Here is an 18,132-nt window from a genome sequence, read left to right as displayed (position 1 = left end):
TGTGTTATGGAGATGGAACAGTCTCTTCCCACTGGGCACACCACTTAATTGCGTAATATTTGGTTGATACGTTGATCAATGAGATTACAGCTATTTTCACCCACTCAGAAATACAACAAAAGGTTTGTTGAATTCCTAATGTGGTATCACAATGATTCCCTTACATGGCTTTCACTCCTTCTAAAAGCACAACCAAATTCCAATGGAAAATCAAATGTCAGATTTTTGGTTTAGTTGTCACCAAAATGTGCTATCACTGTGCTTTCAACCATTTAAATGCACAACAAAGTCCAAATGAGAATACAAGGGTAGATAGTTTGTTTATTAATTTATACAACAACTTAACATGTTATCACTGTACTTCATATACTAACACAACCAAATGACCTGGATTGCAATTGAGATTATTACATGGTGTAAGTGGTCGGAGCTGTTTGAGATTCTGAACAGATTATTACAGCAATTGTGAAGATCTCCACAGACCTGAATCCAACATATATTGTTATTATATTATTATCAAAATTCCATTTGAAATCAACCACAGCTTGAAACCCTCAGCCTATATTTGTCTATATTTAGTTTAAACAATAGCGTTTGATGACTTCCCAAATGCTATACAGGCCTAAATAGCATCATTGATGTTTTTTGATTGATAAAGTATGGTCACATTTCATTTGCTCTGTCAAACCTACCCTGTGGAATGACTTTAACCAATTCAGGATATTTGTGTGTGCTCTGCATACAGACTTGACTCGGAGACTCCTCCTCCCAGCGCTCTTATGGTATTTTACTGTGACCCCGCAGGAAAAAGAGACCGGGGTGAAGAAGAAGTCAAATCTGTTTATTGCTCTCCAATGAAATCATGTTATACTGTTCTATACATCACAACATACTACATCTTTCAGCGGAGAGAAGTTTTGAAATATCAAACACAATGCAACATCACTCAGTCTATACTGTACATCTTGTCTATGTGACACATACAGAGGAGACAGAACATGCAACAGTTGTGTCAGAGAACACAACACTGAAAAAGGTTAGCCATGAAAGTTGTGGCTAATCTTTCAGGTGACATATAAGTAATTGTCCCCCATCATCCTTTAGATATGTCCTATACATTGTACACACTGTTGTCATATTCTGACGGTATTCCTAAAGCTGGAATCCTTAATGGTGAAACAACCACGTCCGCTTGCAATGTTTTTCCCCCTCTGACATCATTGCACGAGCTATAAAAGAGCATAGTATGAACCGATTACATTTTTTACCATGCTTTGTGACGCTCCTCAGCTCAGCAAGAAAAAAAACAGTGGTGGAGCAGCCAGTAGTGTTGTTTCCCCCAACTGCAGATTCCATCTTTAACCCAATTGACTTAACTTTTCCATAGCTTTTTCTAAACAGCTGCCCTTGTGGTCCGTCTCCACACTACCACCAGAGCTCACCCCCTCCACTACTCCGTGTGCTGGCCCTCTCCCTCCCCTGCAGCTTCAGCATCTCCGTCACACTCCTAGCGTAAACATCCCTCAGGTTCACCCCTCCTCCCCTTGCTGCCTCACCCACCTCCGAGTCACCCAGTGAACCCCGCGCCAACCTCTTGAGCGCCTCCCCGTGCCGCAGCGCCGCCTCCTTCATCTTGAGAGTGAAGTAGCAGGCAGAGAAGCGTTCGTTGATGATAGCGATGGGCAGTGCCAAGATCAGGATTCCAGACAAAATGCAGAGAAAGGCCAGTACCTTGCCCAGGGTGGTGTCGGGGCGGATGTCTCCGTAGCCCACCGTGGTCATGGAGGTGGTGGCCCACCACCAGGCACACGGCACGCTGCTGAAGGTGGTACCGGGGATGTCATGCTCCAGGGCAAACTCCACCATGGCAAAGATGGAGATGCCCACGGAGAGGAAGAGGAGCAGGAGACCCACCTCCTCGTAGCACTGGGTGATGGTCAGGCCCAGGGACTTGAGGCCTGGGGGACACAGAGATACAGAGGGCTGGGGTCAATTATACATCTTGTAAAGAGATTAAATGACAGATTACTTATTCAGGTCGTACACCTGAAAGTGCATTGTCTAACGTTAGATAGTCTGACGGCTGTCTGCACTGATGCGTTAGCATGATGCCATCTGTTGGACACCATGCTGAAAGTGTACACTCTTTGATGGTATGCAAATCTTAGTGTGGCAGGGGCACACTTTCAAGTGTATAATAATTTACCTGAATAATTAACTCTTAAATCAGTCTAAATACCTTTTCACTTGCCTAACATGAAGGTACTGTAGTGCATCTATCCAACTTATACACTGTATTCCACAAACAGCTAATGTAAACAACAACAAGTGTTGATGTGCGAAACTCATGACTGAGAATTTAGTGGGGAAAATTTAACAGCAAGCTGGCAGTTAAAACAAGTGCAAAACTCTTAATACACAACTGAGCAGGTGGTAGGACTATTCACACGCTGAAATTGCTTGTAAAGCTCTCCAAACTTCTCAAGTAGAAAATAAATATTGGGTGAAGTTTACCAAGTTTACTTTATGTTCTTTTTATCAAATCTCTGGCACATGAATAAATAGACTTAATAAAAGGTATCACTAGTCACTTTAAATGATGCCACTTTAATAATGTTTACATATCCTACATTACTCATCTCATGTATATACTGTATTCTATACCATCTACTACATCTATGCCGCACACCATCGCTCATCCATATATTTATATGTGCATACTCTATTCATCCCTTTACATTTGTGTGTATAAGGTAGTTGTTGTGAATTTGTTAGATTACTTGTTAGATATTTCTCCACTGTCAGAACTAGAAGCACAAGCATTTCTCTACACTTGCATTAACATCTGCTAACCATGTGTATGTGACCAATAACAATTGGTGTTGATCAACTGAAACACTATTGTGAAACTATATGGGATCAAAATGAGACCTAGCTAGCACATTATGTTCTTTGGAAGTTCTGGGAAAGCACGTTTTTGGTTTTCCATTGGTTCTGGAAACGAAGCCATAAGTTTCCTGAGCGGTAAAACGTAACATTTTTTTAAAACGTTCTGAGAACAGAAGTGAACATTTAGCCTGTTCTGGGTACATTTTTAGGTAGGTTCTGAGAACGTTTTACTATGGTTCACTGGTTTTTATTAATTATAGGTTATTTGAAGATAATTAAATCATGTTCTGAGAACATATTTCAATTAGCCTTAATAACACTGCTAGCTTAGTTTGGATTAACTATGTTGAACTCCAAGCACAGATAGGACACATGTAATTTTTTTTGCTTAGGCATTAATCATGCAAACAAATAAAAAATGTATTATGGCACAGCGTCAGTGAGATTCATACCTATGCTCATCTGTTCTCTATCCATGGAATTAGTCCATTGTGCCACTAGGAGGGAGCTAGCATGCCATTTTTTTTACTCATACAAAGCTGTTCATTTTAGTCTATTCAAACATTTTAAAGGAACACTTAACAAGATGGATAATAGTGAGTTGTGTTGATGCTGAGAACAGAATGTATATATTTTTCATTCGCATTCCTAAAATGTTCTCTGAACATTACTAAAGTTTTATTGTGGTTTTATGGAAAGTTTTCATAACGTTCTCAGAACAAATTTGAGAACATGACCAAATAGAATCATGAGGAAACCTATAGGAAACATTATGCTGTACTACTGAAATTCACACAGAAGGACGTTGTATCTTAACGTTCTCGGAAAACAATGTAAGAATATGACTTTAAATAGAACCATGAGAAATCCTGAAGGAAACGTTATGCTGAAGTTCTGAAATTCACACAAAAGAAGGTTGTTTCTTAACATTCTCTGAACTATTTGAGAACATTCCCAATTTCAAACAAGTTGGAGAACATTCTTAGAACATTACCAAAATTGAAATGAAATGTAACCATGTTTGAACATTTAGGACACGTTTTGTTGAAGTAAGAAAATAACGTGTTTTTTTTGTCAAGTTCCTTAAATGTGCTGAGAATGTTAAAGTCAAGCAACTATCCTGCACCATTCCAAGAAGTATGTGGGAAGGTTGTATGCAAAATAACCATAGGACAACCACGCTCTCACCAAGCTCTAAGAAACATATGGCTCTCAGAACGTTATGTGCTCGCTGGGTCCTTTATTAGATTATATGGGTGCTTCCAATAGCACAAACAGGGAGGGTTCATAATAATAACACACTCTCAAGGACAACGCCAGCTTTACGGTCTCTCTGAGCTTCATGTATCTGTTTTCATATTGCTTTTGTATGATCTTTTTTCCCTTATCTAATCAGATTAGAAAGACACCCTGAGTGCTGTGTCCAGAGATCTTCAGGAGCAGAGGAAAGAATGATATTATATTAAAATAGGAGATAAGTATAAAATGATACAGTTATCGGGATGCACCTTTGTTCAGGATATTGTCACAGACATATTGTCACAGACATATTGTCACACACATGACAAGAACACTCCTACCTTTATATTTTCAAGTAACTTTAGTCAGATCATGGGACTTAAACTGAGCAAATGTCATAGACTCCTCAGGGATATCAAGATGTCCCAGCATGTAGACAAAGTGGAGAACATGCCCTATAAATCCACACGTTTCCCCTAAAAGCATCTGTTTTATTAATGGCCATCACCCAGAGTGAGAAATCTATTTCTCTCTCTTTCTTTTCCTGACGCCATACTTACCAGTTTGTTGAAGTAGCATACCAGAGGGAATATGTCACAATTGCAGTCATGGATGCCAACAAAGATTTGTAATATACCCCATAATTCTATAAAATTGTAATGATGGCCTAGTGTGTCAGTGCATCCTAGATCAAAGACAAAGTCGACCTCTCATCACCTTTTCTTTTTTCTTTCCTCTTCATTGAAAGGACAAGATGTGACGTGCTGGCTCTGTATCTGTCACAGTCTCTGATCTACTGCCTCCCCTCTTATCTTCTCTTTTGGTGTGGTAACATCATCTCCCTTCATTATGCATGGACTCACAGCCTACATCCCAAACCAGGGTTCTCATCCCTCGCCAAAATCAGCAACATCCAAGCCATTCACGCGCACGGACGCACATTTACACAGACATACACAAATGGACTCAGGAACATTCATCTGTCAGGCCCCCTTTTCTCAATCTCCTGAGGAAATTTGTGAAATATGAATTCATATTTTTTTCTCCTTCTCCTAGCCTGTCATCGTTCCCTTTCTCACTCTTGCTATTTAGTTCTCTGTGAACTCTGAAGCATTTATTTGGGCTGCAATTTCTGAGGCTGGTAACTCTAATGAACTTATCCTCTGCAGCAGAGGTAACTCTGGGTCTTCCTTTCCTGTGGTGGTTTTCCAGATTGACTGACCTTCATGTCTTAAAGTAATGATTGACTGTCATCTGTATTTGCTTATTTGAGCTGTTCTTGCCATAATATCGACTTGGTCTTTTACCAAATAGGGCTATCTTCTGTATACCACCCCTACCTTGTCCTAACACAACTGATTGTCTCAAACGCATTAAGAAGGCAAGGCACACCTTCTTAATTGAAATGCATTCCAGTTGACTGCTACAAATGATTATACTGTATGTGTCATGCCCTGATCGGTTTCACCTGTTCTTGTGCTTGTCTCCACCCCCTCCAGGTGTCGCCCATATTCCCCATTATCCCCTGTGTACTTATACCTGTGTTTTCTGTTTGTCTGTTGCCAGTTAGTCTAGTTTGTCAAGCTTACCAACGTTCGTCCTGTCAGCTCCTGTCTTTTCCCAGCCTCTCTTTTTCTCGTCCTCGTGGTTTTTGACCCTTGCCTGTCCGGACCCTGTACCTGCCCACTCTGCCTGACCCTGACCCTGAGCCTGCCTGCTGTCCTGTACCTTTGCTCCTACTCTGGATTATCCACCCCTGCCTGCTTTGACCTGTCGTTTGCCTGCCCCTGTTGTCACAATAAACATTGTTACTTCACACAGTCTGCACTTGGGTCTTACCTTGATAGTATGTATAGATAGATGACTACATTACCTGTGGAGTGGCGTCCCAGTTTGAGCATGCGCAGGGACCTCATGAGCCTGAGCACCTGCACCACACGGCCCATGTTCTCCAGCTCTGTAGAGCCACCATGCAGACTCTCAACTGCCAGAGTCACATAGAAGGGGAGGATGGCTAGCAGGTCGATCACATTGGGAATGCTACGGGTGAAGCGGCACTTGTCGCGTACACAGACGAAGCGTAGCACCAGCTCACCAGTGAACCACACCACGCACACATATTCCAGTGCATCCACGAAGAAAGGTGTACCCCCGTCACTGCCCCCACTCTCATCACCGATCCCGTTCCCACCCACATCCCCCAGGTCCAGCGAGATGAGCACAATGTTGACAATGGATACCGCCACGAAGATGATTGACAGCGTGCCGAAGGCGCGTGCCGCTCGTGAAGACTCTGGCTTCTCCAGCAGGTCCCACAGGTGCCGGCGGAGATCTGGGCATGCGGCGTCGTTGAAGTCTTCGTCCTGGCTTTCGTCAGCCTCAGCCTCGTTCCGCACGTCCAGGCTCTCCTTGAGCTCCTTGCGGCGGTAGTAGCGTCCCCGGCAGCAGGGATCGATGCAGAGCTCGTCGATGCCCCAGTACTCAATCTCTTGGAAGAAGGAGAGCACGCAAAGCTCCTCCCTGACATGCAGGTGGCCTGTGCGGTAGAAGTTTATCACATACTGGAAGGTCTGTGAGCTGCGGTCGAAGAAGAACTCATTCTCCAGGAAGTCAGTGTCGTCGCAGAGCTCCAGGGCAGAGTCCCGTGTGGACAGGGCCAGCTTGCCCAGCCGGGTTTCTGGGTGGGATGCCAGCAGCTCCTGGGAGAGAATGTAGCGGCTGCCACCCACATTGATGGTGAAGAAGTCCAGTGGGTCGCCACAGACAAGAGGGGGCTCGCTGTAGAAGACGCTGGAGTCCATGGACAGGAGGGAGGTGCTGTCCCCGTAGAAGTCAGCTGGGCTGGATGAGCTGCTCATCATAGCGGGCACAGGCCTGCCTGGGGTGGAGGGGAAAACCTGAAGGGCACCAGGAGTGCAGTTGGGTATCAAGGAAAAGGTAAAACACTGAGGTCAACAGTTGTTCAGGTTCAAAGTAGTGACTGGCACCAAAGGCGATTAAGACCACCTAGAGAACAGTTAACGTGTAAGTCAGAATCTTCATAATAATTCCAAGAGGAATTCTCTACTCTGTCCCTGCTTGTTCCATCCCCTGTGTAGCCTATTAGCCATGTGGCAAGGGAATACATTTTACTGCTTGGCTAGAAGCAGCCATTAGTTATCCCTAATCCTCAGTTAAACTCCTTCTGCTCCCTGAATGAAGGAATCCACATTTCATTGGCTGCTCCTACCAAGAGCATCGTGTCTGACATCAGATGAGTGAGAGGGGGAGAGAGAGCGCGAGAGAGAAAGAGAGGGGAGCGAGAGAGAGGGAAAGAGCCTCTGGCCATGTCCTACTTATTCAAAGCTCTTTGTAGAGATGTAAATATTTTAGCTGGCCTACCTAATTAATACAACTAATATTCCTATTCCCGTAATCATCAATTCCCTTTGTTAAGTCTATCTGCTATCTAACAACCTCATGGTGGTAATTAAGTCACACATATTTAAAAGATAAATCCTGAGAAATGGATATCAGAGCAGTTGATCTGTCGGCAAGAACACAGACACTGTAGAATGTGCTCACCTGTCATGACTGAAAGGAACTACCATATAGTGAAAACATGCTCTGTGTGTAAAAGTGGTGAAGGATGATGATGGTGAAGGATGATGATGATTTTCCTCCATTTTAAGTGAGAGGAGGAAGATAATACCTATGCTATACAAATTGATTGTCACGCCCTGGCCTTAGTATTATTTGTTTTATTTATTATTTTAGTTAGGTCAGGGTGTGACATGGGGTATGTGTGTATTTTGGGGTATTATATGGTAGAGGGGGTGTTTGTTGTAGTTTATGGTTTTGTGTTGAGTGTATGTGTCTAGCTGTGTCTATGTTGGGTGTAGTTCTAGGAAAGTCTATGGTGGCCGGAATGGGTTCTCAATTAGAGACAGCTGATTTCGGTTGTCTCTAATTGGGAGCCATATTTAAGGCTGCCATAGGCTTTAGCTGTTTGTGGGTCATTGTTTGTGTATATGTATAGTTCGACGTAAGTAGTTTGTGTGTGCACTTACGTTTGAAGTTTTTACGATCGTTTGTTGTTTTCGTTAGTGTTGTATAAGTGTGTAGTGTTCATCTTCGTCGTTGTTATTAAAAAAGAAGATGTATTCAAATCATGTTGCGCCTTGGTCCTCTCGTTCATGTCAACGCGATCGTGACAGAATGACCCACCAATACCGGATCAAGCAACATGACCAGCGGCAACAGGAGCAGCACAAAGAGGAATGGAAATGGGAGCGTAATCTGGACTACACTACATGGGAGGAGATCGACAGGTGGGCGATGACCCAGGGCGAGTGCCGGAGCCAGCCTGGGATTCTCTGGCGCAGTGTGAGGAGGGATACCGGCGAATGGAGGCAGCACGACGACGCGGTAGGAAGCCTGTGAGTCAGCCCAAAACATTTCCTGGGGGGAGGCTAAGAGGTAGTGGGCCGAGGGCAGGTAGGAGACCTGCGCCCACTTCCCAGGCTAACCGTGGAGAGCGGGAGTACGGGCAGACACAGTGTTACGCAGTAGAGCGCACGGTGTCTCCTGTACGTGTTCATAGCCCAGTGCGGGTTATTCCACCTTCCCGCACTGGTAGGGCTAGATTGGGCATTGAGCCAGGTGCCATGATACCGGCTCAACGCGTCTGGTCTCCAGTGCGTCTCTTCGGCCGGTATACATGGCACCAGCCTTACGCATGGTGTCCCCGGTTCGCCTACATAGCCCGGTGCGGGTTATTCCACCTTCCCGCACTGGTCGGGCGACGGGGAGCATTCAACCAGGTAAGGTTGGGCAGGCTCGGTGTTCAAGGGAACCAGTACGCCTGCACGGTCCGGTATTTCCGGCGCCACCTTCCCGCCCCAGTTCAGTTCCACCAGTGCCTACACCACGTAACAGGCTTCCAGTGTGTCTCCAGAGCCCTGTTCCTCCTCCACGCACTCGTCCTATGGTGCGTGTCTCCAGCCCGGTACCACCAATTCCGGCACCACGCACTAAGCCTCCTGTGCGTCTCCAGAGTCCTGTGCATCCTGTTGCTGCTCCCCACACTAGCCCTGAGATGCGTGTCCCCAGTCCGGTACCACCAGTTCCGGCCCCACGCACTAGGCCTAATGTGCGTTCCCAGGGTCCAGTATGCCCTGTTCCTTCTCCCCGCACTAGCCTGAAAGTGCGTGCCTTTAGCCCGGTGCCTCCAGTTCCGGCACCACGCACCAGGCCTACAGTGCGCCTCATCCGGCCAGAGCCATCCGTCTCTCCAGCGCCGTCTGAGCCATCCGTCTCTCCAGCGCCGTCTGAGCCATCCGTCTCCCCAGCGCCGTCTGAGCCATCCGTCTCCCCAGCGCCGTCTGAGCCATCCGTCTCCCCAGCGCCGTCTGAGCCATCCGTCTCCCCAGCGCCGTCTGAGCCATCCGTCTCCCCAGAGCCATTAGAGCCGCCCGTCTGTCCCGAGCCGTCAGAGCCATTAGTCAGTCAGGAGCCGCTAGAGCCATTAGTCAGTCAGGATCTGCCAGAGCCGCCAACCAGACAGGATCTGCCAGAGCCGCCAACCAGACAGGATCTGCCAGAGCCGCCAACCAGACAGGATCTGCCAGAGCCGCCAACCAGACAGGATCTGCCAGAGCCGCCAACCAGACAGGATCTGCCAGAGCCGCCAACCAGACAGGATCTGCCAGAGCCGCCAACCAGACAGGATCTGCCAGAGCCGCCAGCCAGCCATGAGCGTCCAGATCCGTCAGCTAGCCATGAGCAGCCAGATCTGTCAGCCAGCCATGAGCCATCCAGCCAGGATCTGCCCCTTATCCTGGTGCTGCCCCTTATCCTGGTGCTGCCCCTTATCCTGGTGCTGCCCCTTATCCCGGTGCTGCCCCTTATCCTGGTGCACCCCCTTATCCCGGTGCTGCCCCTTATGACTATGGTGGGGTGGGGACCACGACCAGTGCCGGAGCCGCCGCCGTGGAAGGAAGCCCACCCAGACCCTCCCCTAGACTATGTGCTGGTGCGTCCGGAGTTCGCACCTTAAGGGGGGGGTTATGTCACGCCCTGGCCTTAGTATTATTTGTTTTATTTATTATTTTAGTTAGGTCAGGGTGTGACATGGGGTATGTGTGTATTTTGGGGTATTATATGGTAGAGGGGGTGTTTGTTGTAGTTTATGGTTTTGTGTTGAGTGTATGTGTCTAGCTGTGTCTATGTTGGGTGTAGTTCTAGGAAAGTCTATGGTGGCCGGAATGGGTTCTCAATTAGAGACAGCTGATTTCGGTTGTCTCTAATTGGGAGCCATATTTAAGGCTGCCATAGGCTTTAGCTGTTTGTGGGTCATTGTTTGTGTATATGTATAGTTCGACGTAAGTAGTTTGTGTGTGCACTTACGTTTGAAGTTTTCGTTAGTGTTGTATAAGTGTGTAGTGTTCATCTTCGTCGTTGTTATTAAAAAAGAAGATGTATTCAAATCATGTTGCGCCTTGGTCCTCTCGTTCATGTCAACGCGATCGTGACATTGATATTGTAACAAATCCAAAAGGGGCATGTAATGAACACGAGGGGACAGAGAACTGGTTTCAAGCCCAGGGCGCAGCAGGTGTTTATTGTAAAGGACCACAGGAGGAGGCAGGTAGCTAGTTCCAGGAGCAGGCAGAAGGTCATACACAGGGTGTCCAACAAGGCAACAGTACAGGCAGGGAAAAGGCTAGTAACGTAGTCCGGGAGATCAGGCAATAGGTTGATAACAGGAAATCCGATAGGCTAAGGTACAGGCAGGGAATAGGCAAAAGGCGTCGTTAGTGAGGCAGGCAAAAACTATCATACACGGGAGGAGTAAATCGCGGGAAAACCAGCGCTCCGAAAGACGTGTGTCACAAAACAAACAATACCTCACAGTGATGGGGTGCAAAGAACTGAACTGAACTGAACTAAATAGTGTGTGATAATGACATACAGTTGATTAGAATTCAGGTGATTGGGATGTGGAGAGTGAGCTGCGTTCAGGGGATCTAGGTGTTTGAGAGTGTGAGCTGGAAAGTGGGCTGGAATGTGAGCTGCGTTCAGGGGATCTACGTGTTTGAGGGTGTGAGGTGGAAGCAGACGTTACAGGGCAAAATGTAAATTGCAATTTAAATCAAAAACGTATATGATCCTACCAAACAAGTTACTGAGTATGGAGATATTCTGATTATGTTAACTCTACATGTTTCTACGGTCTCTAAATGGCTGTGTGAACAAATACACATATAATGAGCAAATCAAATAAGACGCCAGAATCATGAGTAAATTGGATTTTCATGCAGACAATCACATTAACGAATGTGGTCATTGCAGAAGATATTTGATGAGCATACATGAGCAGACTGTATCACAACTGGCCGTGATTGGTGCCATAGGGCGGCGCACAGTTGGCCCAGCGTCGTCTGAGTTTGGCCGGTGTAGGCCGTCATTGTAAATAAGAATTTGTTCGTATTAACTGACTTGCCTAGTTAAAAAAAAATACATGACAGAAAAGGCAGGATAAATGGGGGTGTCTAGACAATAACATTGTAAAATGGCATCATATTACATAATACCCACAACAACATTATATTACTGGCTCAACATCATAATGAAAACGAAATGTACTCATGTTTTTCATTTCACTTGCAAATAAAATAACTACCTACATTTTGTAAGCCTAGTGGGTGAGCAGTTTGGATTATGTAATAACAGAGCACCACATGTGTTTCGAATGAAAAATAGCTGTAGATATTCTGGTTATTATATAAATCATGAATACATATGCAATATACAAGTTGCTGTCAATTATTTATTACATTGAAATAAAGTATTAATACGTTTTGCATTAAATAGTTATTTGTTGTCAGAGAAATTAGGTTACTGGAATGAACCATCTCTGAAAGATTAGGCTGTACTGTATCAAGTGGACCACCAAACTACAGTAGTAGTCACGAAACTAGCCCGACTAATATCATTTAGCCAATTTAACAACTTAAGGGGGAAAAGATTGGTCTTACCTGGCTATATATCGAGAGTTTTCATCTTGATAAAAGGGATGGTTGAGTTTTCCATCCTCTCCATTAGCCAAGTTCTTTTTTATACTCTGCGTAAAACAGTCAGTTATGTGTTTTGACACTAGTGTTGGTCATGATTCTTATCTTCTTGCGAGCAGAAGTGAAAAAGAGCGCCAGTTACTCGAAGAAAACATGACAAAACTCCGTGCGTTTCAGACAGCTCTATGACCTCAGATGCGCACCGCGCACTAGACCATCTTGGCTCTGTCCTTGCTATCGTGGATCTTTGGACGTCCCTATCCCTTTAAAGTTGAAATAAAAAATGGTTTAAGGTTAGGGTTAGGTAAGGGTTATGGTTAATGGTAGGGGTTAATGTTATGGTATGGAGGTCCCAATGATTCCGGATTGTTCAAACCCTTTTGGCTCGCGGTGCTTTTTCAAAATGTTGAGTAGCAACGCAAGGAGTGGCGTTAGGAGCGAACTGTTTTTCTGAATATAGCGCATGCAAATGTCTTATGATGGTTCTTTAAAAATCCAATATAGCCTATTCATATTAGAAACCATGAAAATAAATATTTCAAATGAGTTTGAACGCGGGCTCATCATTAATGATATTACGTTATGCAGATGGATATTTCCAGAGAAATGGCATTTTAGACAATTTAACAAAATTGTTCCAGTAAAAAAGGTTCCAAGAGTGTGCAGGGCAAAGGGTGTCTACTTTGAAGAATATCACATATACAATATATAAAATGTGATATAATATAAAATATACACTGCTCAAAAAAATAAAGGGAACACTTAAACAACACAATGTAACTCCAAGTCAATCACACTTCTGTGAAATCAAACTGTCCACTTAGGAAGCAACACTGATTGACAATAACTTTCACATGCTGTTGTGCAAATGGAATAGACAAAAGGTGGAAATTATAGGCAATTAGCAAGACACCCCCAATAAAGGAGTGGTTCTACAGGTGGTGACCACAGACCACTTCTCAGTTCCTATGATTCCTGGCTGATGTTTTGGTCACTTTTGAATGCTGGCGGTGCTTTCACTCTAGTGGTAGCATGAGACGGAGTCTACAACCCACACAAGTGGCTCAGGTAGTGCAGCTCATCCAGGATGGCACATCAAGGCTACAAAAACAAAATTGTTCCAGTAAATGAAAGTGGAAAACCACACTACAGGCTGATCCAACTTTGATGTAATGTCCTTAAAACAAGTCAAAATGAGGCTCAGTAATGTGTGTGGCCTCCACGTGCCTGTATGACCTCCCTACAACGCCTGGGCATGCTCCTGATGAGGTGGAGGATAGTCTCCTGAGGGATCTCCTCCCAGACCTGGACTAAAGCATCCGCCAACTCCTGGACAGTCTGTGGTGCAACGTGGCGTTGGTGGATGGAGCGAGACATGTTGTCCCAGATGTGCTCAATTGGATTCAGGTCTGGGGAACAGGCGGGCCAGTCCATAGCATTAATGCCTTCCTCTTGCAGGAACTGCTGACACACTCCAGCCACATGAGGTCTATCATTGTCCTGCATTAGAAAGAACCCAGGGCCAACCGCACCAGCATATGGTCTCACAAGGGGTCTTGTGAGACCATATGCTGGTGCAGGACCGCTACCTCCGCCTTTGTGCAAGGAGGATTAGGAGGAGCACTGCCAGAGCCCTGCAAAATGACCTCCAGCAGGCCACAAATGTGCATGTGTCTGCTCAAACGGTCAGAAACAGACTCCATGAGGGTGGTATGAGGGCCCGACGTCCACAGGTGGGGGTTGTGCTTACAGCCCAACACCTTGCAGGACGTTTGGCATTTGCCAGAGAACACCAAGATTGGCAAATTCGCCACTGGCGCCCTGTGCTCTTCACAGATGAAAGCAGGTTCACACTGAGCACATGAGCACATGTGACAGACGTGACAGAGTCTGGAGACGCCGCGGAGAACGTTCTGCTGCCTGCAACATCCTCCAGCATGACCGGTTTGGCGATGGGTCAGTCATGGTGTGGGGTGGAATTTCTTTGTGGGGCCGCACAGCCCTCCATGTGCTCGCCAGAGGTAGCCTGACTGCCAATAGGTACCGAGATGAGATCCTCAGACCCCTTGTGAGACCATTTGCTGACACATGCACATTTGTGGCCTGCTGGAGGTAATTTTGCAGGGCTCTGGCAGTGCACCTCCTTGCACAAAGGCGGAGGTAGCGGTCCTGCTGCTGGGTTGTTGCCCTCCTACGGCCTCCTCCACGTCTCCTGATGTACTGGCCTGTCTCCTGGTAGCGCCTCCATGTTATGGACACTACGCTGACAGACACAGCAAACCAATGAACTGCACTACCTGAGCCACTTGTGTGGGTTGTAGACTCCGTCTCATGCTACCACTAGAGTGAGAGCACCGCCAGCATTCAAAAGTGACCAAAACATCAGCCAGGAAGCATAGGAACTGAGAAGTGGTCTGTGGTCACCACCTGCAGAATCACTCCTTTTTTGGGGGTGTCTTGCTAATTGCCTATAATTTCCACCTTTTGTCTATTCCATTTGCACAACAGCATGTGAAATGTATTGTCAATCAGTGTTGCTTCCTAAGTGGACAGTTTGATTTCACAGAAGTGTGATTGACTTGGAGTTACATTGTGTTGTTTAAGTGTTCCCTTTATTTTTTTGAGCAGTGTATATAGGTTTTCTAACTGCAACACATTTTTTTGTCCATTCAAGCATGTCCCTGAAAAGGGGCTCATCTACATGCACCATTGTTAACATCAGCTCATATGCATTTGCAAAAGTCCCCCAATCATTTGCTTTGAATCGGACAGAGCCAGGGATCCTCAATTAAATTTTCCCCCGCCATTTCAGTTCTTTAATGATATTTATTTTCCTTCCTTGTTTTATGAGAGGAAGCCAAGGAAGAGGAGAAACGTCAAAGTAATTTTTGTAGGATTTTGGTGCTTAAAATATCCACATCTATTTGTACAGATCCAGGACACTATTTTCAAAGGTAGGTTCATGAATTCCCATTTCGTCTCTACTTGTCACAGTTCACCTTCCGTTGACCCCAGAGAGCCCTCGGATCTTTTCTTCACTTCCCATGGCAATTATGGAAGCGTTGCGACAGGCTTTGTCTGCTGTGACTGCACCTCCACAGCTCTCCAGACATGCAATTACTGTCCATATATAGGTGGTCGTTTCTCATATTGTTCACCCATGTGCATGGAAAGAAAATGTATAAAATAGGATATAATGGGTCCTATGTGACATGCAGGACATCAGGATCCAGGTTTATCTGTTCAGTGTCTACCAAAAATGATAGTTTCAAGTTCATATGGCTACAGAGTTAATAAACTCAGCAAAGAAATGTCCCTTTTTCAGGACACTGTCTTTCAAAGATAATTCGTAAAAATCTAAATAACTTAATTGTAAAGGGTTTAAACACTGTTCCCATGCTTGTTCAATGAACAATAAACAATTAATGAACATGCACCTGTGGAACGGTCATTAAGACACTAACAGCTTACAGACGGTAGGCAATTAAGGTCACAGTTAAGAAAACCTAGGACACTAGAGGCCTTTCTACTGACTCTGAAAAACACCAAAAGAAAGATGCCCAGAGTCCCTGCTCATCTGCGTGAACATGCCTTAGGCATGCTGCAAGGATGCATGAGGACTGCAGATGTGGCCAGGGCAATAAATTGCAATGTCCGTACTGTGAGACGCCTAAGACAGCACTAAAGGGAGACAGGACAGACAACTGATCGTCCTTGCAGTGAAAGACCACATGTAACAACACCTGCACAGGTTCGGTACATCCGAACATTACACCTGCGGGACAGGTACAGGATGGTAACAACAACTGCCCGAGTTACACCAGGAACGCACAATCCCTCCATCAGTGCTCAGACTGTCCGCAATAGGCTGAGAGAGGTTGGACTGAGGGCTTGTAGGCCTGTTGTAAGGCAGGTCCTCAGCAGACATCACCAGCAACAACGTCGCCTATGGGCACAAACCCACCGTCACCGGACCAGACAGGACTGGCAAAAAGTGGTTTTGACGCGGTTTTGTCTCACCAGGGGTGATGGTCGGATTCGCGTTTATCGTTGAAGGAATGAGCGTTACACCGAGGCCTGTACTCTGGAGCGGGATCGATTTGGAGGTGGAGGGTCACAGCATCATCGGACTGAGCTTGTTGTCATTGCAGGCAATCTCAACGCTGTGCGTTACAGGGAAGACATCCTCCTCCCTCATGTGGTACCCTTCCTGCAGGCTCATCCTGACATGACCCTCCAGTATGACAATGCCACCAGCCATACTGCTCATTCTGTGCGTGATTTCCTGCAAGACAGGAATGTCAGTGTTCTGCCATGGCCGGCGAAGAGCCCGGATATCAATCCCATTGAGCACATCTGGGACCTGTTGGATCGGAGGGTGAGGGCTAGGGCCATTCCCCCCAGAAATGTCCGGGAACTTGCAGGTGCTTTGGTGGAAGAGTGGGATAACATCTCACAGCAAGAACTGGCAAATCTGGTGCAGTCCGTGAGGAGGAGATGCACCACAGTACTTAATGCAGCTGGTGGCCACACCAGATACTGACTGTTACTTTTGATTTTGACCCCCCCCCCCCCGCCTTTGTTCAGGGACACATTATTCCATTTATGTTAGTCACATGTCTGTGGAACTTGTTCAGTTTATGTCTCAGTTGTTGAATCTTGTTATGTTCATACAAATATTTACACGTTAAGTTTGCTGAAAATAAACACAATTGACAGTGAGAGGACGTTTATTTTTTTGCTGAGTTTATATCAATAGTATATTATTGTGCTATTGAGTCTTTTTAATTTATCTGCAGTCCAACTAACATTTATCTAAGCAATTTGGGGGCAGTTTCCAGAGGCACTGTAATGTCTGTACCATTTCTCCCATTGAAAAGTTACTTGGCACCATCTGCTGTTCATGAGAGGTATCACCAACAGGGGCGCCGCCAGGGATTTTGGGCCCCATGAAAAGATATCACATTGGGCCCCACCACCACAGGCCACACCAACCCTGCGCAATCGCTGTAACCACACACCTTCAGAACCCAATCAAGCCATTCAAAGCTTTAAATAACTCTACCTTTGCAGGCTTGCAACTCTCTTGTATTCCAATATTTACTGTACGATATATACTGACAGTGAGCTGTGAAAATATAACACTGTGCAGACATGCATGCAACATTCTGCATACAGTGGAATTCACTATTTGATCCAAGACTGATACCCTCTATAAGAAATGTGCTAAAGGCCATCTTTTACAGTCTAAATTACATTTTAATGGTACAATTCTTGAATGGAAAATTCTCTTAACATTAATGAATAACTTAAAATAAATAACTTAAATATACATTAACCTATTCAACTACAATAAATTAACATTATCATCTATAGAATGATATAACAAATAAAATAATAAAATCAGCAGCAGATTGTTGAACTAAGTATACATACCAACTAGAAAATAAGCTGCTGTAAAAGTGGAAACTGAAAATGGAAAACAAAATGGAAATGAAAAGGCCTGATGGTGGCGCTAGAGGAAAAGTCAAGTGGTCACCAAATCAATAGGTTTCTTTCACTTGGTCTTGATTGTGCACAACAAATTGTATGACAACCCAGCCATTACTTTGAGATACATCCTGTTCTGTCTTGTTCTCAGTCTGTGGGCATCATGTGTGTAGTGATCCAATATCCATAGCCATGCCATTTAACAGTTATCACTGTCCCTTGCTCAGCCTTACTCACCAAGAGCCCAGCGCCGGGCCTTCTTGCTAGCAAAGTCACTGATCAAGTCTTGAAGTCCAGCTTTCTAGCTAACAGACTTTCAATGGACAGCATGGCAAGACTGCAAAGCTTGTCCTGGGACATAGTGGACCTCAAATAGTTTATCAGTTTTAGCTTACTGAAAGCTCTCTCGCCACTAGCAACAGTCACAGGCAGTGTGCAAAATATATTTAAAGCAATGCAC

At 45.2% G+C, this 18,132-nt stretch overlaps 1 protein-coding gene across 1 annotated transcript; it reads right to left on the bottom strand.

Moving 5' to 3' along the window:
• Positions 1 to 820: 820 nt before the first annotated feature.
• Positions 821 to 12,654, bottom strand: LOC129857654 (potassium voltage-gated channel subfamily V member 1-like). The gene is made up of 3 exons (XM_055926114.1): positions 12,147 to 12,654; positions 6,002 to 7,025; positions 821 to 1,958 (listed from the first exon to the last, which is right to left on the bottom strand). The coding sequence occupies exons 2-3, from the start codon at positions 6,987 to 6,989 to the stop codon at positions 1,426 to 1,428; spliced, it is 1,521 nt and encodes a 506-aa protein (XP_055782089.1). The 5' UTR covers positions 6,990 to 7,025; positions 12,147 to 12,654; the 3' UTR covers positions 821 to 1,425.
• Positions 12,655 to 18,132: the final 5,478 nt, after the last annotated feature.

This window comes from Salvelinus fontinalis, chromosome 6 (assembly GCF_029448725.1).
Source record: "Salvelinus fontinalis isolate EN_2023a chromosome 6, ASM2944872v1, whole genome shotgun sequence".
Classification (NCBI taxonomy): Eukaryota; Metazoa; Chordata; class Actinopteri; order Salmoniformes; family Salmonidae; genus Salvelinus; species Salvelinus fontinalis.
The sequence above is the reverse complement of the archived record's forward strand: the minus strand, read 5'-3'. Positions and strand labels throughout refer to the sequence as shown.

Excerpts from the sequence above, each read along its gene's own strand:
- LOC129857654 (XM_055926114.1), bottom strand. The coding sequence starts at position 6,989 with ATGATGAGCAGCTCATCCAGCCCAGCTGACTTCTACGGGGACAGCACC. Across the intron at positions 1,959-6,001 it reads ACTGGGACGCCACTCCACAG|GCCTCAAGTCCCTGGGCCTG; the intron begins GTAATGTAGTCA and ends TGTGTCCCCCAG.